Here is a 17,119-nt window from a genome sequence, read left to right on the forward strand (position 1 = left end):
AAGCTATAGCAGGAGAATATTTAGGGAGACCCTTCTTAAATAATAGGACCTGTATCTAGGCTACGTCCGACTTATATCTCAAATTAACTCTACGATAAACACTGAGGTCCCCCGAAGCACCTACTGCCGACATCTCCCTACCCCTCAAAATGTCACTGTTAGTCTGGATCAATATCAGCTTCACGATCCTGGGGCAGCAGCAGTTGCAGTTTCATAGCGTCTAGTCTCCATAAATGTTTATTTGTGTTGTGGAGCGCCGGACGGACTTGACTCACACCTCGACCCTATAATGTAAAGAGGAGGCCGCGGTCATGCCCCAGGGTCCGGGTCGCATCTGTCTAGGGTCTGTGTGGGATGCTCACACGGGTTGCAGACTGATGTACTGATGTAGCCTAAAAATAAATATTAAAAGTTACTTCGTAAACTTGGTTGAGACAAACCACAGACCCAGAGTACTTATCAATAAGGACTAGCAAGCAAATAACTATCTGTCTGTAGTCTATTTGATGTTTAGGCGTAAGGCCTACTTTTTCAGTAAAAACTGGTTTAATTCGACCTCACACATTTTCATGACATTCATAGGCTAGGCCTATGCTGCGTTTACACAGGCAACACAGATCTAATTTTTTGCCCAATTATAGGCAAAATATCAGATCTGATAGGTCAAAAGACTAATGGCAAACATAGCAAACATAGACTAGTGGCAAACATATCAGAATTAGCCTGCCTGTGTAAATGAAGCCTTGAACACCTGCAATGTCAGATAGTGAGACCTATCATGATTTTTTTTATCATGTTGGCCTACATGCTGGTCGAAGCTATAACCACAAGAGGGCGAAATTGTTTCATAAACTATTCTTTGCTCAGACAAGTTGCACTACAAAGTTACTAGACCTACAGTGCCTTCAGAAAGTGCACGACTTGACTTTTTCCACATTTTGTTGTTACAGCCTGAATTTAAAATGGATTATATAGATTTTTCTTGTCACTTGCCCTACACAATATCACATAATTAGTTATTTTTTGACAAATTCATTAAAAATTAAAAGCTAAAATGTCTTGAGTCAATAACTATTGAGCCCTTTTGTTATGGCAAGCCTAAATAAGTTCAGGAGTAAAAATATGCTTAATTAGTCAAATAATACATAGCATGGCCTCACTGTGTGCAATAATAGTGTTTAACATAATTTTTGAATAACTACCTCATCTCTCTACCCCACACATACAATTATCTGTAAGGTCCCTCAGATGAGCAGTGAATTTTCATTCATTACACTTTGGATGGTGCATCAATACACCCAGTCACTACAAAGATAACGGCGTCCTTCCATGGAGAGGAAGGAAACCACTCAGGGATTTCACCATGAGGCCAATGGGGACTTTAAAACAGTAACATAGTTTGATGGCTGTGACAGGAGAAAACTGAGGATGGATCAACAGCATTGTAGTTATTCCACAATACTAACCTAAAAGACAGGGTGAAAAGATGGAAGCTTGTATAGAATACAAATATTCCAAAACATGCATCCTGTTTGCAACAAGGCACTAAAGTAATACTGCAAAATAATTTGGCAAAGCAACTCACTTTTTGTCCTGAATACAAAGTTTTATGTTTGGGGCAAATCCAATCCAACACATTACTGAGTAGAACGCTCCATGTTTTCAAGCCTAGTGGTAGCTGCATCATGTTATGGGTGTGCTTGTAATCATTAAGGACTGGGTCGTTTTTAATAATAAACGGAATGAGCTGAGCCCAAGCAATATCCTAGAGGAAAACCTGGTTCAGTCTGCTTTCCACCAGACACTAGGAGATTAACTCTACCTACATGTAAATTGTTCTTAAAACTTCTTAAAGCATTGTTGGTTAAGGGCTTGTAAGTAAGCATTTCACTGTAAGGTGTTGTATTCATGTTGTATTCGGTGCATGTGACAAATAAAATTTGATTTGATTTGAATTCACCTTTCAGCAGGACAATAACCCAAAACACAATGCCAAATCTACACTGGAGTTGCTTACAAAGAAGACCATGAATGTTCCTGAGTGACAAAGTTACAGATTTCACTTAAATCTACTTGACAATCTATGGCAAGACCTGAAAATGGTTGTCTAGCAATGATCAACAACTAATTTGATAGAGCTTGAAGAATTTTGAAAAGAATAATGAACAAATGTTGCACAATAAAGGTGTGGAAAGCTCTTAGAGATTTACCCAGAAAGACTCACAGCTGCAATCGCTACAAAAGATGCTTCTACAATGTATTAACTCAGGGGTGAGAATACTTACGGAAATTAGATATTTCTGTTTTTCATTTTCAATACATTTCAAACCTTTTTTAAGTATGTTTTCACTTTGTCATTATGGGGCATTGTGTCTAGATGGATTAGAAAAAAATAGATTGAATCCATTTTGATTTCAGGCTGTAACACAACAAAATGTGGAATAAATCAAGGGGTATAAATACTTTCTGAAAGCACTTTAAGAACGTTTAAAAAGATATTTGACAAACACCAGAGGGCAGTCTGTTGCTTTAAAAAAGAAGGTTGGATGGAGTCACTGTCCTTGGTGCTGAAGCTGTCCAACGCATGATGCTGTGTGCCACTTATTTGAATTTGTGGATACGTTTATTAATTCATTATTTTTTACCATTGACGCAGGCTATATTTTCCCATCAAGTCTATGTGAATTTATTTCTGATTGAGGGGGGTTGCAATAGGCCTACATTGCTCTCTGGCTCAACATATAGTACCAGTCAAAGGTTTGGACACACCTACTCATTCACGGGTTTTTCTTTATTTTTACTATTTTCTACATTGGAGAATAATAGTGAAGACATCAAAACTATAAAACAACACATATGGAATCATGAAACAAAAAACATGTTAAACAAATCAAAATATATTTTATATTTGAGATTCTTAAATGTAGCCACCCCTTTGCCTTGATGACAGCTTTGCACTCTTGGCATTCTCTCAACCAACTTCATGAGGAATGATTTTCCAACTATCTTGAAGGAGTTCCCATATATGTTGAGCACTTGGTGGCTACTTTTCCTTCACTCTGAGGTCCAACCCAATCTCAATTGGGTTGTTGTCGGGTGATTGTGGAGGTCAGGTCATCTGATGCAGCACTCCATCACTCTCCTTCTTTGTCAAATAGCCCTTACACAGCCTGGAGGTGTGTTTTGGGTCATTGTACTGTTGAAAAACAGTGCAAAATAGATGGGATGGCGTATCGCTGCAGAATGCTGTGGAGCCATGCTGGTTAAGTGTGCCTTGAATTCTAAATAAATCACAGACAGTGTCACCAGCAAAGCACCTTCACACCATCACACCTCCTCCTCCATGCTTCATGGTGAGAACCACACATGCTGAGATCATCCATTCACCTACTCTGTGTCTCACAAAGACATGGCGGTTGGAACCAAAAATATAAATTTTGACTCTTCAGACCAAAGGACAGATTTTCACCGGTCTAATGTCCATTGCTTGTGTTTCTTGGCCCAACCAAGTCTCTTCTTATTATTGGTGTCCTTTAGTAGTGGTTTCTTTGCAACAATTCGACCATGAAGGCCTGATTCACACAGTCTCCTCTGAACAGCTGATGTTGAGATGCGTCTGTTACTTGAATTCTGTGACGCATTTATTTGGGCTTCAATCTGAGGTGAAACTTATCCTCTGCAGCAGAGGTAACTCTGGGTCTTCCTTTCCTGTGGCGGTCTTCATGAGACCCAGTTTCATCATAGCGCTTGATGTTTTTTGTGACTGCCCTTGAAGAAACTTTCAAACTTCTTAACATTTCCGGATTGACTGACCTTCATGTCTTAAAGTAATGATGGACTGTTGTTTTTCTTTGCTCATTTGAGCTGTTCTTGCCATAAAATGGACTTGGTCCTTTACCAAATAGGGCTATCTTCTGTATACCACCCCTACCTTGTCACAACACAACTGATTGGCTCAAATGCATTAAGGAAAGCAATTCCACATATTAACTTTTAACAAGGCGTACCTGTTAATTGAAATGCATTCCAGGTGACTACCTAATGAAGCCCATTGAGAGAATGCCAAGAGTGTGTAAAGCTGTCATCAAGGCAAAGGGTGGCTACTTTGAAGAAATCTCCAATCTCAAATATATTTTGATATATTGGTTACTACATGATTCTACATGTGTTATTTCATAGTTGTGATGTCTTCACTAGTATTCTAAAATGTAGAAAATAGTAATAAAGAAAAACATTGGAATGAGTAGGTGTGCCCAAACTTTTGACTGGTACTGTAAGGGACTCAGGTTGTCTTGACTGTTAGGCATATTTGGATATGGTTGAGTGGGACAGTCAGTGACTTATAATGTTATTCTAGTGCGTTTTCACACGGTTCTGTCTGGCCTACAGTCACGCTTGTCATTCTGCTCAGGTAACATCTGCTATAGCCTTCAGTATCTTAAATTCCATTCAGTGGTGGAAAAAGTACCCAATTGTCATTATTGAGTAAAAGTAAAGATAACTTAATAGAAAATGACTCAAGTAAAAGTGAATGTCACCCAGTAAATTACTACTTGATTAGAAGTCTAAAGGTATTTGGTTTTAAATATACTTAAGTATTGAAGGTATAAGAATAAATAATTTCAAATTCCTTATATTAAGCAAACTAGACAGCACCATTTTAAAAACATTTTTGCGGATACCCAGGGGCACACTCCAACACTCAGATATAATTTACAAACGAAGCATTTGTGTTTAGTGAGTCTACCAGATCAGAGGCAGTGGGGATGGCCAGGGATGATCTCTTGATAAGTGCATGAATTGGACCATTTTCGTGCCCTGCTAAGCATTACAAACGTAACGAGTACTTTTGGGTGTCATGGAAAAATGTATGGAGTAAAAAGTACATTATTTTCTTTATGTGTGTAGTGGAGTAAAAGTAAAAGTTGTCAAAAGTATAAATAGTGAAGTATAGATACCCCCAAAAACGACAAGTAGTACTTTACAGTATATTTTACTTAAGTACTTTACATCACTGATCCCATTGACTGTTCTCGGTAGGCTATCAAATAGGGTTTTGGCTATGTGGTATACCGCTACGACCAAAAGTGACTTTTTCATAGCAGATTAGGAAAATTAACGTAGTAAAATAGGACAATTATGTTACGGTTAGGAAAAGGGTACGGGTTAGCTAAAATGCTCTCCTAACCTGCAACGAAAATTAACTTCCGGTCGTTGCTAGTCACAACGACGAAATAGGTAGGCAGGCTACTACAGTAGGCTAACGCCGTGTGTCAACCATTCCTATTAAGTGTTCTCGCTCTCTCTTTCTCTCTCTCAGACACACACATAATTATGCGCGGTCTCCATATCCACACTCCACGGGGTGCGTGTCAGGGAGACATGTCCTCGTATGCGCTCCGGTTGTTTACTGATTAAATGCCTTCTGCTACTGGCTCCCCGCGTGCCCACGGAACACGCCCCTCTCTAGCTTCGTGGAGTCATTGTTAGTTCTAATTATTTTTTCAAACGCTGTTTGATATTATGTACAGTTCTTCCTCTGCTGTCGCCCAAACCCATTTGGGCACAGACATGACCCAACTCTAAACCAAGCACCCCTCCAAATTTGCAGAACTTTCGCATTTGCAAAATACCAGTTGACTTTTACCAATTAATTAAATCTATCTCTTCTGCCACCAGCTACCAGTTAAGGTCTTCAACTTCAAATATAGGCGGGAAGCCAAGATTTTTTCGAACCTTGAGGTGCTTCCTTAAAAGGGTACTACTTCGATTTAAGTCAGACTGCAACCAGCAGGCATTTCTGGCATCCATCCAGTGCCCTCCGCTTTTAAAGGTCAGATAGTGTGGATCAAAATGTACAATGTATAGCCTATAGGTGGATTAGCTAGGGTGTACCACGATGATGGTCTCTGAACCCTTAATATAAAAAAATAACATTTGTTTGATGATTCCTCCATTACCTGGTCAACCATTTACAAAAAAATGGGGGTATTCTCACACTGAATGTGTTTTTGCTGTGAGACGGGTCCCGTTGTGGCATGGGGTAATGGCAGGGTCACAATTCTGTAGACAAACACCATTTATCTTACCTGTCTAAGCGGCTCGCGCACCGCTCAACTCTCCATTGCGGCACCACTGTTTGAAGCTGATTAACCCTCGTGTGAAGAATGATACCATTGTCTATTGTATAAGAATAAGTGACCTGTAGTGGGGTTTTAAACGTTCAGCGTTTTGCCCTATTAAGGCTGCAGCTTTTATGACCCGGTTTATGAAATGTGGTGAGAAACTGTCAGAGCGAGAGAAGAAGAAGAGGAGGGGTGGGGGGCTCTCGTGCTCTCACTGGAGGAGCGAGAAAAAAACGTCCGTTCGAGCGATACAAACTCAACTATCAAAGCCAAGGACCGCGCTGCACAGAAGACCGAGCAAGACACGCGATATGTCTCGCGGATTCAGGTACGTCCCAAGTTTTTCTACCAAATTAATTTATGAAAGAAGAGATGTACAGGTTAGGGCATGTGTCGGTTTTGATATGCTCGTGACAAGGACAGCTAAGTGTAAGGACTATGTATCGGCTTCTCTCCTGTTCGATAATGCAATATCATTGAATGTTTGGAATCAGGCCACTGAGGTTTGTGAGCAATGAATTCGGACAGATGAGGGTGAAAAATATTGCATGCTGCGCGTTGGATCGTACAGAGCATGATATATGGCTTATATACCTAGAGACAGCATGGAAATCTGATCTGTATGTTCAAATATAATTTCACACCACTCAGTGCAACGATGTTCCATGTCATCAGACTGGGTATCAAGGATTTGTTCAGTAGTGTCTAATGAAGGGAATATACATGGACATTGATTGGTTTAGGAACTCAATTAGATACTTTCTAAACCGTGGAAATACCAGCACATAGCTTCACTAGGCAGTAGCCTACATCAGCAGCACCTGTACGACGCCGTTTCCTCAATCATCGTATGACTTCGTTAGTGCGCTGTCCAATGTGCTGAAATTGCCTTCCGGGCAACTCGGTTTCTCAACGATTGCCATATGCTCTTATGGGGAAATTGGGGGAAACGATGATAAACTCTCTCACATTTTAAGTATGCTATAATTTATGTTACCTGTCTGAGACAATCGAACGACAATTTTTTTTTGACTTCAGTGTTATTCTCAATAAACTTGTAATGATAATTGCCCCCGTGGGATAAATAAAGTATATTGCATTTAATCGAATTCTTATTTTATGTTCTGCAGGTCTTGTTTGCAAATGGATACTGAATTAGCCTTATTTCTAGTAGGCATGTTGTGTTTGGGCTATGAACCTAGTCAATTTAATAAGAATATGCTCGTGTTTATTGCGAGGGCCACCATTATTTTCAAACCCATGTAATATAGAGACTATATGATAACTGTAAGACGTTGCATATCTGTTGCTGCCTTCACAATCTTGCTTGATCTTTTATGATCTCTCTCCAGGTCTGTTTGGATATGCTCAGGGCGCTGTGTTTCCAAACTATGGTCACTGGGTTAAACGTGGATATACTGAGAGACTGTCAACGTTTCTGCTCAACTGCCCGGAGCGGATAGTATGCCCGTGGCACCGCTCACAGGATGTGGAATATGACACATGTAAATATGGGTTTCCTCGCGCTCCTGTGTCTTCCGACGCTGTTCTTCGACATCCTCGTGCTGTCCCACAAAAGCAACATCTATGAGAGGTCGGCAGTCCCGCGAGCCGCACCCCGCTCCGTGGCCCGGATGGATGGAGATGTGATAATCGGTGCCCTCTTCTCCGTCCACCACCAGCCGTCTGCTGAAAAAGTGGCTGATCGAAAGTGTGGGGATGTTCGGGAGCAGTACGGCATCCAGCGGGTAGAGGCCATGTTCCACACACTGGACAGAATCAATTCCGACCCTTTCCTGCTCCCCAACATCAGCCTGGGCTGTGAGATACGGGACTCCTGCTGGCACTCCTCCGTGGCCCTGGAGCAGAGCATTGAGTTCATCCGGGATTCCCTCATCTCCATCCGGGATGACAAGGACGGCTCCAAGTGGTGCATAGACGGCACGCCGTCCAACCAACCCCCGCCCTCCAAGAAGCCTATTGCGGGGGTGATTGGGCCGGGTTCCAGCTCCGTTGCCATCCAGGTACAGAACCTCCTACAGCTCTTCAACATTCCTCAGATTGCTTACTCAGCGACCAGTATCGACCTGAGCGACAAGACTCTGTTTAAGTACTTCCTGCGGGTCGTGCCTTCTGACACGCTCCAGGCCCGGGCCATGCTGGACATAGTCCAACGCTACAACTGGACCTACGTGTCTGCGGTGCACACGGAGGGTGAGTCACTCAACCCACTCAACACAGGGGTTCTGAAAGCTGTGTGTGGGGTAGGATAGGATTAGGCCCAGTAGGCATAGGAGGACTGGCTCGGCTTTGGAGAGGGTCAAGTTGCTGTCAAGTTGATTTTGTCTCCTATGTGTTTGAGTTTGAGATAAGAAATCAATGCTTAAGGTAAATATGCCTAGCTATAGAGGTGGTGGATAAATTGTTAATGTGGTTTGTACACAGATAAGTACTTGCTAGCAAGCATGTGTGTCCTCCTCCCTGTCGTCCTCCCTATGTGTGTGCTCCTATGTGCAATATTGCTTTGGAGGGAAACTTGCTGTGTAATGGAATTCCTGCTCTCCAGACAGAACTATACATCTGGTGCAGTATAAGTATTCACACACCACAGGCAAAGTCGGTTCTTTAGCCGCTCATCACACCTACACCCCAGCAACACATCCAATCTCTCAAGCCACAATTCGGTCCAATTGTGGTCAATGTTATCAGAATGGAAATGCATTTGCGTGTTTATTGGTATCTATTTATATTAAAAGGAAATTAGATGCTAGATGTTCTGTCTCCCAGGATGTTAAATTTGATGCTAATTCTATTCCATTAGAAAATAACAGGCATGCTCTATCGTCTTCATTATTCCTAAGCATGTCTTAATTAATCAATCAGCCTATCCATATTCAACAGGGGCACTAATGGACTGTTTCCCCTCTGCTCTGTGCGGTGTAGCCTACTATCAGGCTGGGGTTACAGGTGGTGGAACCACATCATTAAATAGTCATTTAAAGTATCTCTGGGTGGAATCATAGAAATAGAATCCCGCTGGTCCATCCATACTAGTAATTCTAATTCTATGTGTGTAACTAATACATACGAAAGTTCCCCCGTTATGTGTATTGATAGAAATCAACTCCCATCTGTGTTATTGCTATTCAGATGTAGCGGAATTACTGTGTTGAGGGTGTTTCCATCATATCTAACCCCTGGTTGGAAGGGATGTGTAGTCTAAGCACAAAGGGGTTCTGGCAATGCCCCTCAATACCTGAAATACCAGCACATCAATACAGCAGCCCACATAGCTTCTCAGCAGCACTTGTCTGAAGGTGTTATCGGCTGTTTGTGAGTGTGCTGTCCAGGGTGCTGAACTTGTTAATATACCAGTAGAGTACTCCACAATGCAAACACACACCATGTAACTCAATCACATAAAACTCTTTCACCAGTTTACCACTATTGTAAGTGGAAGAGGGTAGAATGAGATGTGGAGATAGCTAAATTGTAGTTACTACAAGTAAATCTCTGCCATTAGCAATTAGCCAAGGCTCCTCAGCGTAAACCTCAATGAAATGTACCTACTGATGAGAGTAGGTAATGATTGACAGGCGGAGTGTATGGCCACTAAGGAATTCTGAGAGTTGTTAGAGGGATATGTGATAGACAGGCCCTAAAGGGAGGGTCGCACTTTGAATCCGCTTGTAAAGGTGGAACCTAGAAACCAGTTAGTCTAGAAAACCAGACCCCAGGCAACACAGTGACTAAGGTCTGGTTTCAATGATGAACTCTTTTGCAACTACGTCACTGCCTATGCTACTACTTTATCCGCTTGAATAAAATACAAAATAGTCGCTAGCAAGATGGAAATCACAGAGGTTATTTTTAATGAGTGATTTTCACAAGTGGCTAGTATGCATCAACTATCTTAACCAAAACCACTGTAAAGGTTGTGCCTGAAAACGTCGCTTTTGAATCATGACATTTTGGCATGTCTGCATCGTGATTTGTTGGGAGATTCCTCAGAAGGTTTTTATTCCTCTTATTGGCGTTGAGGCAATGACATTGTTCCTCTATGCCAAAAGAGTACATCATTGAAACCAGACATTAGTTACTGTGTTACCTAGGGTCTGTTTTTTCAAGACTAGAAACCTGTAGGGGGGTCACAAAGTTCACAGGTCACGGTCAGGTTGAGGGGCAGGCAGGGCCAGAAGAGAGTGGAGGTGAAGTGCCATGAGGCTCAGCTAGGGGGTGCCAGGTATCTGACTGTCACCAGACCTGGTAGGTAGCAGTCCACTGGGACCAAAGATAAGAGTGTTGGCATAATAAGGGTGTTGTGTGTGAAGGAAAACAGTGGAGGATAACAGTATGTGTAGTAGCCACAGTCAGAGTACAGGGCCCCTGTTTTGATCTTCTACAAGGACCATTTTTCCCAATGTGATGACCACAACATTGGATTCATTGGATCTAACTAAACACATCTCTTCAGTTTGAACTATAGGGCTACTTGCCTATTTGACGTTTAGAATATTAAGTGTATTGGGTAAATGGTGTTTCTGCACTTTGGGAATGCTTTTGGATTGGTTAAAAGTGTAGTATCTGCGGTGAGATGAACATTGAGTGAATATGTTAATTGATATGAAACATTTGACTGAATACAACACTGAAATCCTTACATTGAAATGCTATGAATCTAAGGGGTTTATAATTGATCAACCATTATGTGAATTCACCTGTTCAGATAGAACTGCTATACTGGCAAACTAACAATTGGAGCCTAGTCTATAATATCATGCCAGAGTAATGCATTAGTGTGCTGCCAATTCAGCCCTTTCTCATTTTTCAGAATAAGACAGGTGTGTATGAGGACAATGATTGTGTAAACAAATGCACTGCATTAACATTGCAGACACATCTTTGATTGAAGCCAGTACTTTGAATATACATATTCCTCTTTGCAGCATCCTCCATGCACTACTAGGACCATGTCCCAAATGGCAACCCTTCCTCTACAGTGCACTTCTTTTGGCCAGAGCTTCATCAGCTCCGGTCAAAAGCAGTGCACTGCATATGGAATATGATGCCATTTCAGACACAGTCTATGTAAAATAAGACAGCATTGCAAAGCTTGTACAACTGATTAGGATGTTATCATGGGAGAATGTAGCACAGTCCTCTCCACCCCATTCAGCATCCCTGATTGCAATCAGTAGGCACTAGACTATCTGGCTATATCAGAAGATGGATCAGGACAGCAGCACAGTCACAATACACTCACGGCCTGATGACTCAAAGTCATCAGACTACCACAGTTGTTAGTATGGCTGAATCCAGTCACTATCAGCCTGGAGGAACTTGAGCATTTTCTGTTCCAAAATGGTGACTCCTCGTTGGCCATTTTGTGTCTGCAGTGGTGACTTACCCCTCTCTTTCTCTCTGAACCCTAGGAAACTATGGGGAGAGTGGCATGGAGGCCTTCAAGGAGCTGGCCACCCAGGAGGGTCTGTGCATCGCCCACTCTGACAAGATCTACAGCAACGCTGGGGAGAAGCACTTTGACCGCCTACTTAAGAAGCTCCGCGAACGTCTGCCCAAGGCTCGCGTGGTGGTGTGTTTCTGTGAGGGAATGACTGTACGCGGCCTCCTAATGGCCATGAGACGTCTGGGTGTGGCTGGAGGAGAGTTCCTCCTCATTGGCAGGTAAGGCACAAGCCTTTAAGGTACTGATTTCTGGGTAGTTTTGGGCAAAGGGTGGCTTTGTGCCGCATACTTCCAGACACGCATGTCACCAAGGCAACCAAATCAAATCAAAGTTTATTTGTCACGTGCGCCGAATACCTTACAGTGAAATGCTTACTTACAGGGTCTAAACAATAGTGCAAAAAAGTATTAGGTGAACAATAGATAAGTAAAGAAATAAAAACAACAGTAAAATGACAGTGAAAAATAACAGTAGCGAGGCTGTATATAGTAGCGAGGCTATATACAGGCACCGGTTAGTCGGGCTGATTGAGGTAGTATGTACATGTAGATATGGTTAAAGTGACTATGCATATATGTTAAACAGAGAGTAGCAGTATCGTAAAAGAGGGGTTGGCAGTTGGTGGGTGACGGGACACAATGCAGATAGCCCGGTTAGCCAATGTGCGGGGGCACTGGTTGGTCGGGCCAATTGAGGTAGTATGTACATGAATGTATAGTTAAGGTGACTATGCATATATGATAAACAGAGAGTAGCAGCAGCGTAAAAGAGGGTTTGGGTGGGCACACAATGCAAATAGCCCGGGTAGCCGTTTGATTACCTGTTCAAGAGTCTTATGGCTTGGGGGTAAAAAAAACTGTTGAGAAGCCTTTTTGTCCTAGACTTGGCACTCCGGTACCGCTTGCCATGCGGTACTAGAGAGAACAGTCTATGACTGGGGTGGCTGGGGTCTGGCAATTTTTTAGGGCCTTCCTCTGACACCACCTGGTATAGAGGTCCTGGATAGCAGGCAGCTTAGCCCCAGTGATGTACTGGGCCGTACGCACTACCCTGTGTAGTGCCTTGCGGTCGGAGGCCGAGCAATTGCCATACAAGGCAGTGATGCAACCAGTCAGAATGCTCTCGATGTTGCAGCTGTAGAACCTTTTGAGGATCTCAGGACCCATGCCAAATCTTTTTAGTTTCCTGAGGGAGAATAGGCTTTGTCGTTCCCTCTTCACGATTGTCTTGGTGTGTTTGGACCATTAGTTTGTTGGTGATGTGGACACCAAGGAATTTGAAGCTCTCAATCTTACAGCCCCGTTGATGAAAATGGGGGCGTGCTCGGTCCTCCTTTTCCTGTAGACCACACTCATCTCCTTTGTCTTGGTTACGTTGAGGGATACTTTATTATTCTGGCACCACCCGGCCAGGTCTCTGACTTTCTCCCTATAGGCTGTCTCATCGTTGTCGGTGATCAGGCCTACCATTGCTGTGTCGTCTGCAAACTTGGTGTTGGAGTCGTGCCTGGCTATGCATTCGTGGGTGAACAGGGAGTACAGAACAGGACTGAGAATGCACCCCTGAGGGGCTCCAGTGTTGAGGAACAGCATGACATATGTTGCTACCTACCCTCATCACCTGGGGGTGGCCCGTCTGGAAGTCCAGTTGCAGAGGGAGGTGTTTAGCCCCAGGATCCTTAGCTTAGTGATGAGTTTTGAGGATACTATGGTGTTGAACGCTGAGCTGTAGTCAATGAATAGCATTCTCACGTAGGTGTTCCTTTTGCCCAGGTGGGAAAGGGCATGGTGGAGTGCAATAGAGATTGCATCATCTGTGGATCTGTTTGGGCAGTATGCAAATTGGAGTAGAATTAAACCAAGTGGAACTAAAGCAGATACCACTAGTGCCAGTGAGAAATGTTTGCCAGTAATTAATAATTTGTATCTGTTAAAGACACAAAACTGGAGAGGAAGTGCTGTCTCTTCATATGTTGTTTCAATGTGTAGCTTTTGGAGACTTTAAGAATTGGCAAGGGCATTGTAGGATAATCACCTATATCCACTACATAAAACATTCCACAGACTATGAGGACCTACCAGTATCACATGCTAGGTACATACTGTAGCTAGCTATAAGCGTACCGGTATGAAAAGAAAGAGTTGTTGAAAGTGATCTTTACAAGTATATCCACAAAGCCTTCAAAGGTGTTACACGGAGTGGAACCCAAGAGCAGACTCAGATGAGGAGACTGGCATGAAGTAACCCAGGTATTTATTGACACAGGGGGGAGATGGAGTGCAGGTCAGGGGAAGCGCGGGCGGTTTGCTGGAAACCAGGTGCAGAGGCTGAGGCTGGAGCGGGAGGGGTTGAGGCAGGGTAAGCAGGTCCGGAGGGGAGTCCAATGTAGTAGAGTGGGGAATCCAGGACGACGAGATGTGGGACAGGAGACAGGGACCAGAGTCAGAGCGGGCAGAACTGGAGCGGAGAGGAAAACAGCATCAGGCAAGGAAAACATGCACAACAGGTTCTGAATAGTAACACATGCCTGGAAACGGAGACTGACTGAGCAGAGATTACAATCTGTCAGTGTGGAAGTGACAGGGCTGAGTATTTGTAGAAGTCTTGATTATGGAACATGTTGCCAGCACACCTGTCCCCGCCCACACAATCACACAGAGAGAGAGGGAGAGAGTACTGGGGGAGTGGCGTCAGGTCAAGGAGACACAGGATGAGCAATAGAGGGTGTTGCAGGAGCAGATGTGACATTACCCCTCCCCCTCTATTGGCGCCCGATCAGGCTTATCTGGGTGTGAGGTATAGAAATCCCGTAAGAGGGAGGGGTCCAGAATGTGACTGCGGGGCACCCAGCAGCGCTCCTCAGGCCTGTATTCCTCTCAGTTCACCAGGTACTGCCAGCCACGACGGCGCACGTCCAGAAACCGCCGGACGGTACAGGCAGGATGGTCATTGATGAGCCGAGGGTGTGGAGGAGCTGCTGCAGGAAGAGACAGGGGACTGGAGCAGACAGGTTTAATCAGGAATACATGGAAGTTAGGTTTGATCCTGAGAGAGGTTGGGAGTTTTAGGCGCACCGCAGAGGGGTTAATGACACGGTCAATTTCAAAGGGACCAATGATTCGGGGTGAAATTTTCTTCGATGCTACCTTCAATGGCAGGTTCTTCGATGAGAGCCATACCTTTAGACCTGGGGTGTAGTCTGGAGCTGAGGCCTGGCAACGGTTGACTTGGGACTGGGTCCTGTCTGAGACACGAAGAAGGGCAGCCCGGGCCTTCCTCCAGGTACGGTGACTACGGCTGAGATGGTCCTGGACAGAGGGAACCGTAACCTCTTGGGCAGGGAACAAGGGGCGTTGGTAAACCAGAGCACACTCGAAGGGCGACATACCTGATGAGTCGTTGGTGAGGTGGGCATATTCAACCTAGGGTACCGGAGCGCTCCAGGAGGAAAGGTTAGCAGAAGTCAAGCAGTGTAGGGCAGTCTCCATCTCTTGGTTGGCCCGTTTGGTCTGGCCGTTGGTCTGGGGGTGATATCCAGAAGAAAGACTGACATTGATACCAGGAGCTGAACAGAAGGATCTCCATACCTGGGAGGTAAACTGGGGACCTTTGTCGGAAACGATGTCAGTGGGGATGCCATGCAGACCAAACACATGGGCTACTAACAGGTCCATAATCTCTCTGGAGGACGGGAGTTTGGAGAGGGGAAGAACTGAGCCATTTTGGAAATCCTGCCAATAAAGGTGAGGATGACGGAGTTACCGTTAGCTGGGGGGGAAGGCCAGTGACGTAGTCCAGAGCTATGTGTGACCAGGGGTGACTGGGTATGGGAAGAGGGTGCAGCAGACCGGAAGTCGGTTTAGTGGAGGTTTTGTTCCGGGCGCAAACCAAACAGGCTGAGACAAACCCCCGGACATCTCTCTCCATGGTGGGCCACCAAAAGCACTGACGCAGGAAGGTGAGGTTCATACCAGGGTGACAGGTGATGTGGGTAGAATGGCCCCACTGAAGAACATCAGAGCGAACACAATCTGGAACAAACAGAGCATTACTAGGACCGTTACCTGGGTCAGGCTGGTTCTGCTGAGCCTGGCGGAATACGGGACTCGATCTCCCAGGTGACGGCGGCAACGTTGCAGGTGGATGGCACAATAGCGAACTGGCGAGAGAGGCCATCAGGCTTGGTATTCTTCAAACCGGGGCATTAAGTGAGTGTGAAATTGATTCTACCAAAGAACAAGGCTCACCTGGCTTGCCGGGAGTTCAGACATTTGGTGGTCTGGATGTAGGACAAGTTTTTATGGTCAGTCCACACGATGAAGGGGTTTACAGAGCCCTCCAGCCAGTGACACAATTCCTCTAGAGCCAGCTCAACTGCCAGGAGTTCCCGGTTTCCGATGTCAAAATTCCTCTGCAGGTGAGAGCTTACGGGAAAATAATGCACATGGGTTGACCTTCTGATCAGAGGGGGAATAGTGAGACTAAACAGCACCTACCCCGGTGTCAGAGGCGTCCACCTCCACAATGAACTGGAGTTCTGCGTTGGGCTGAGTAAGGACCGGAGCGGAAGTGAAGTGATGCTTGAGTTCCAGGAACGCTGCCTCTGCCTCAGGAGTCCAGTGGAATGGAGTGGAGGTGGAGGAGAGTGGTGAGAGGTGCAGCCAGATGGCTGCAACGGATGAAACATCGGTAAAAATGAACAAACCCCAGGAAACGCTGTACTCATCTCCTTGCTTCAGGTGGGAGGGCGCAGACCACTGTGACTGCCATGACCTTGGCGGGGTCCATACGTAACTGTCCCTGTGCAATAATATAACCCAGGAAAGACACTGTGGCAGCATGGAACTCACATTTTTCAGCTTTAACAAAAAGCTTATTTTCCAACAGCCATTGAAGAACTTGGCAAACGTTTTACTGGTGAGCCTCAGGGTCCTTGGAAAAAAAACCAGGATGTCATCTAAATAGACACATTCAAAGCATCCAATCACATCCCTCAGCACATCATTGACTAGGTTCTGGAAAACAGCAGGAGCGTGAGTGTGTTCCGTTAGTAAGACCAAAAGGCATTACCAAATACTCAAAGTTACCAAGTGGTGTGTTGAACACAGTCTTCCACTAGTCCCCCTCTCTTATGCAGACAAGTTGGTAGGCATTCCAGAGGTCGAGTTTGGTAAACAGTGGCACCATGGAGGTGGGGAAAGCAGAGCTGATGAGTGGAAAGGGGTACTTGTTCTTAAGTGATATTATTCAGCCCACGGAAGTCTATGCATGGCCTCAGTGACCCATCCTTCACAAAGAAAACCAAGCACCCACTGGGGAGGAAGATGGCTTGATAAGTCCTGCAGCCAGAGAATCCTGGATGTACCGCTCCATAGCCTCCTTCTCGGGGTGAGAGAGGTTAAATAACCGGCTACAGGGGAGAGGAGCTCCAGGCTGGAGTTCAATGGCGCAGTCGTACAGCCGATGAGGCGGCAGCGACAGGGCATGGTGTTTGCTGAACACAGGCGCTAGAGATTGTGATACTCGG

General features: G+C 44.7%; 1 protein-coding gene across 1 annotated transcript in view; it reads left to right on the top strand.

Annotated features, from left to right (window-relative positions):
• Positions 1-6,401: 6,401 nt before the first annotated feature.
• The window catches only part of LOC139407245 (metabotropic glutamate receptor 1-like), a 44,568-nt gene continuing 33,850 nt past the window's right edge, over positions 6,402-17,119 (top strand). The window contains exons 1-3 of the mRNA XM_071150847.1: positions 6,402-6,453; positions 7,478-8,339; positions 11,558-11,810. Coding sequence (XP_071006948.1) covers positions 7,613-8,339; positions 11,558-11,810 — 980 coding nt within the window. The 5' untranslated portion in view covers positions 6,402-6,453; positions 7,478-7,612. The remainder of the gene's footprint in view (positions 6,454-7,477; positions 8,340-11,557; positions 11,811-17,119) is intronic.

The sequence above is a fragment of the Oncorhynchus clarkii genome, chromosome 4 (genome assembly GCF_045791955.1).
Source record: "Oncorhynchus clarkii lewisi isolate Uvic-CL-2024 chromosome 4, UVic_Ocla_1.0, whole genome shotgun sequence".
NCBI classification, from domain to species: domain Eukaryota; kingdom Metazoa; phylum Chordata; class Actinopteri; order Salmoniformes; family Salmonidae; genus Oncorhynchus; species Oncorhynchus clarkii.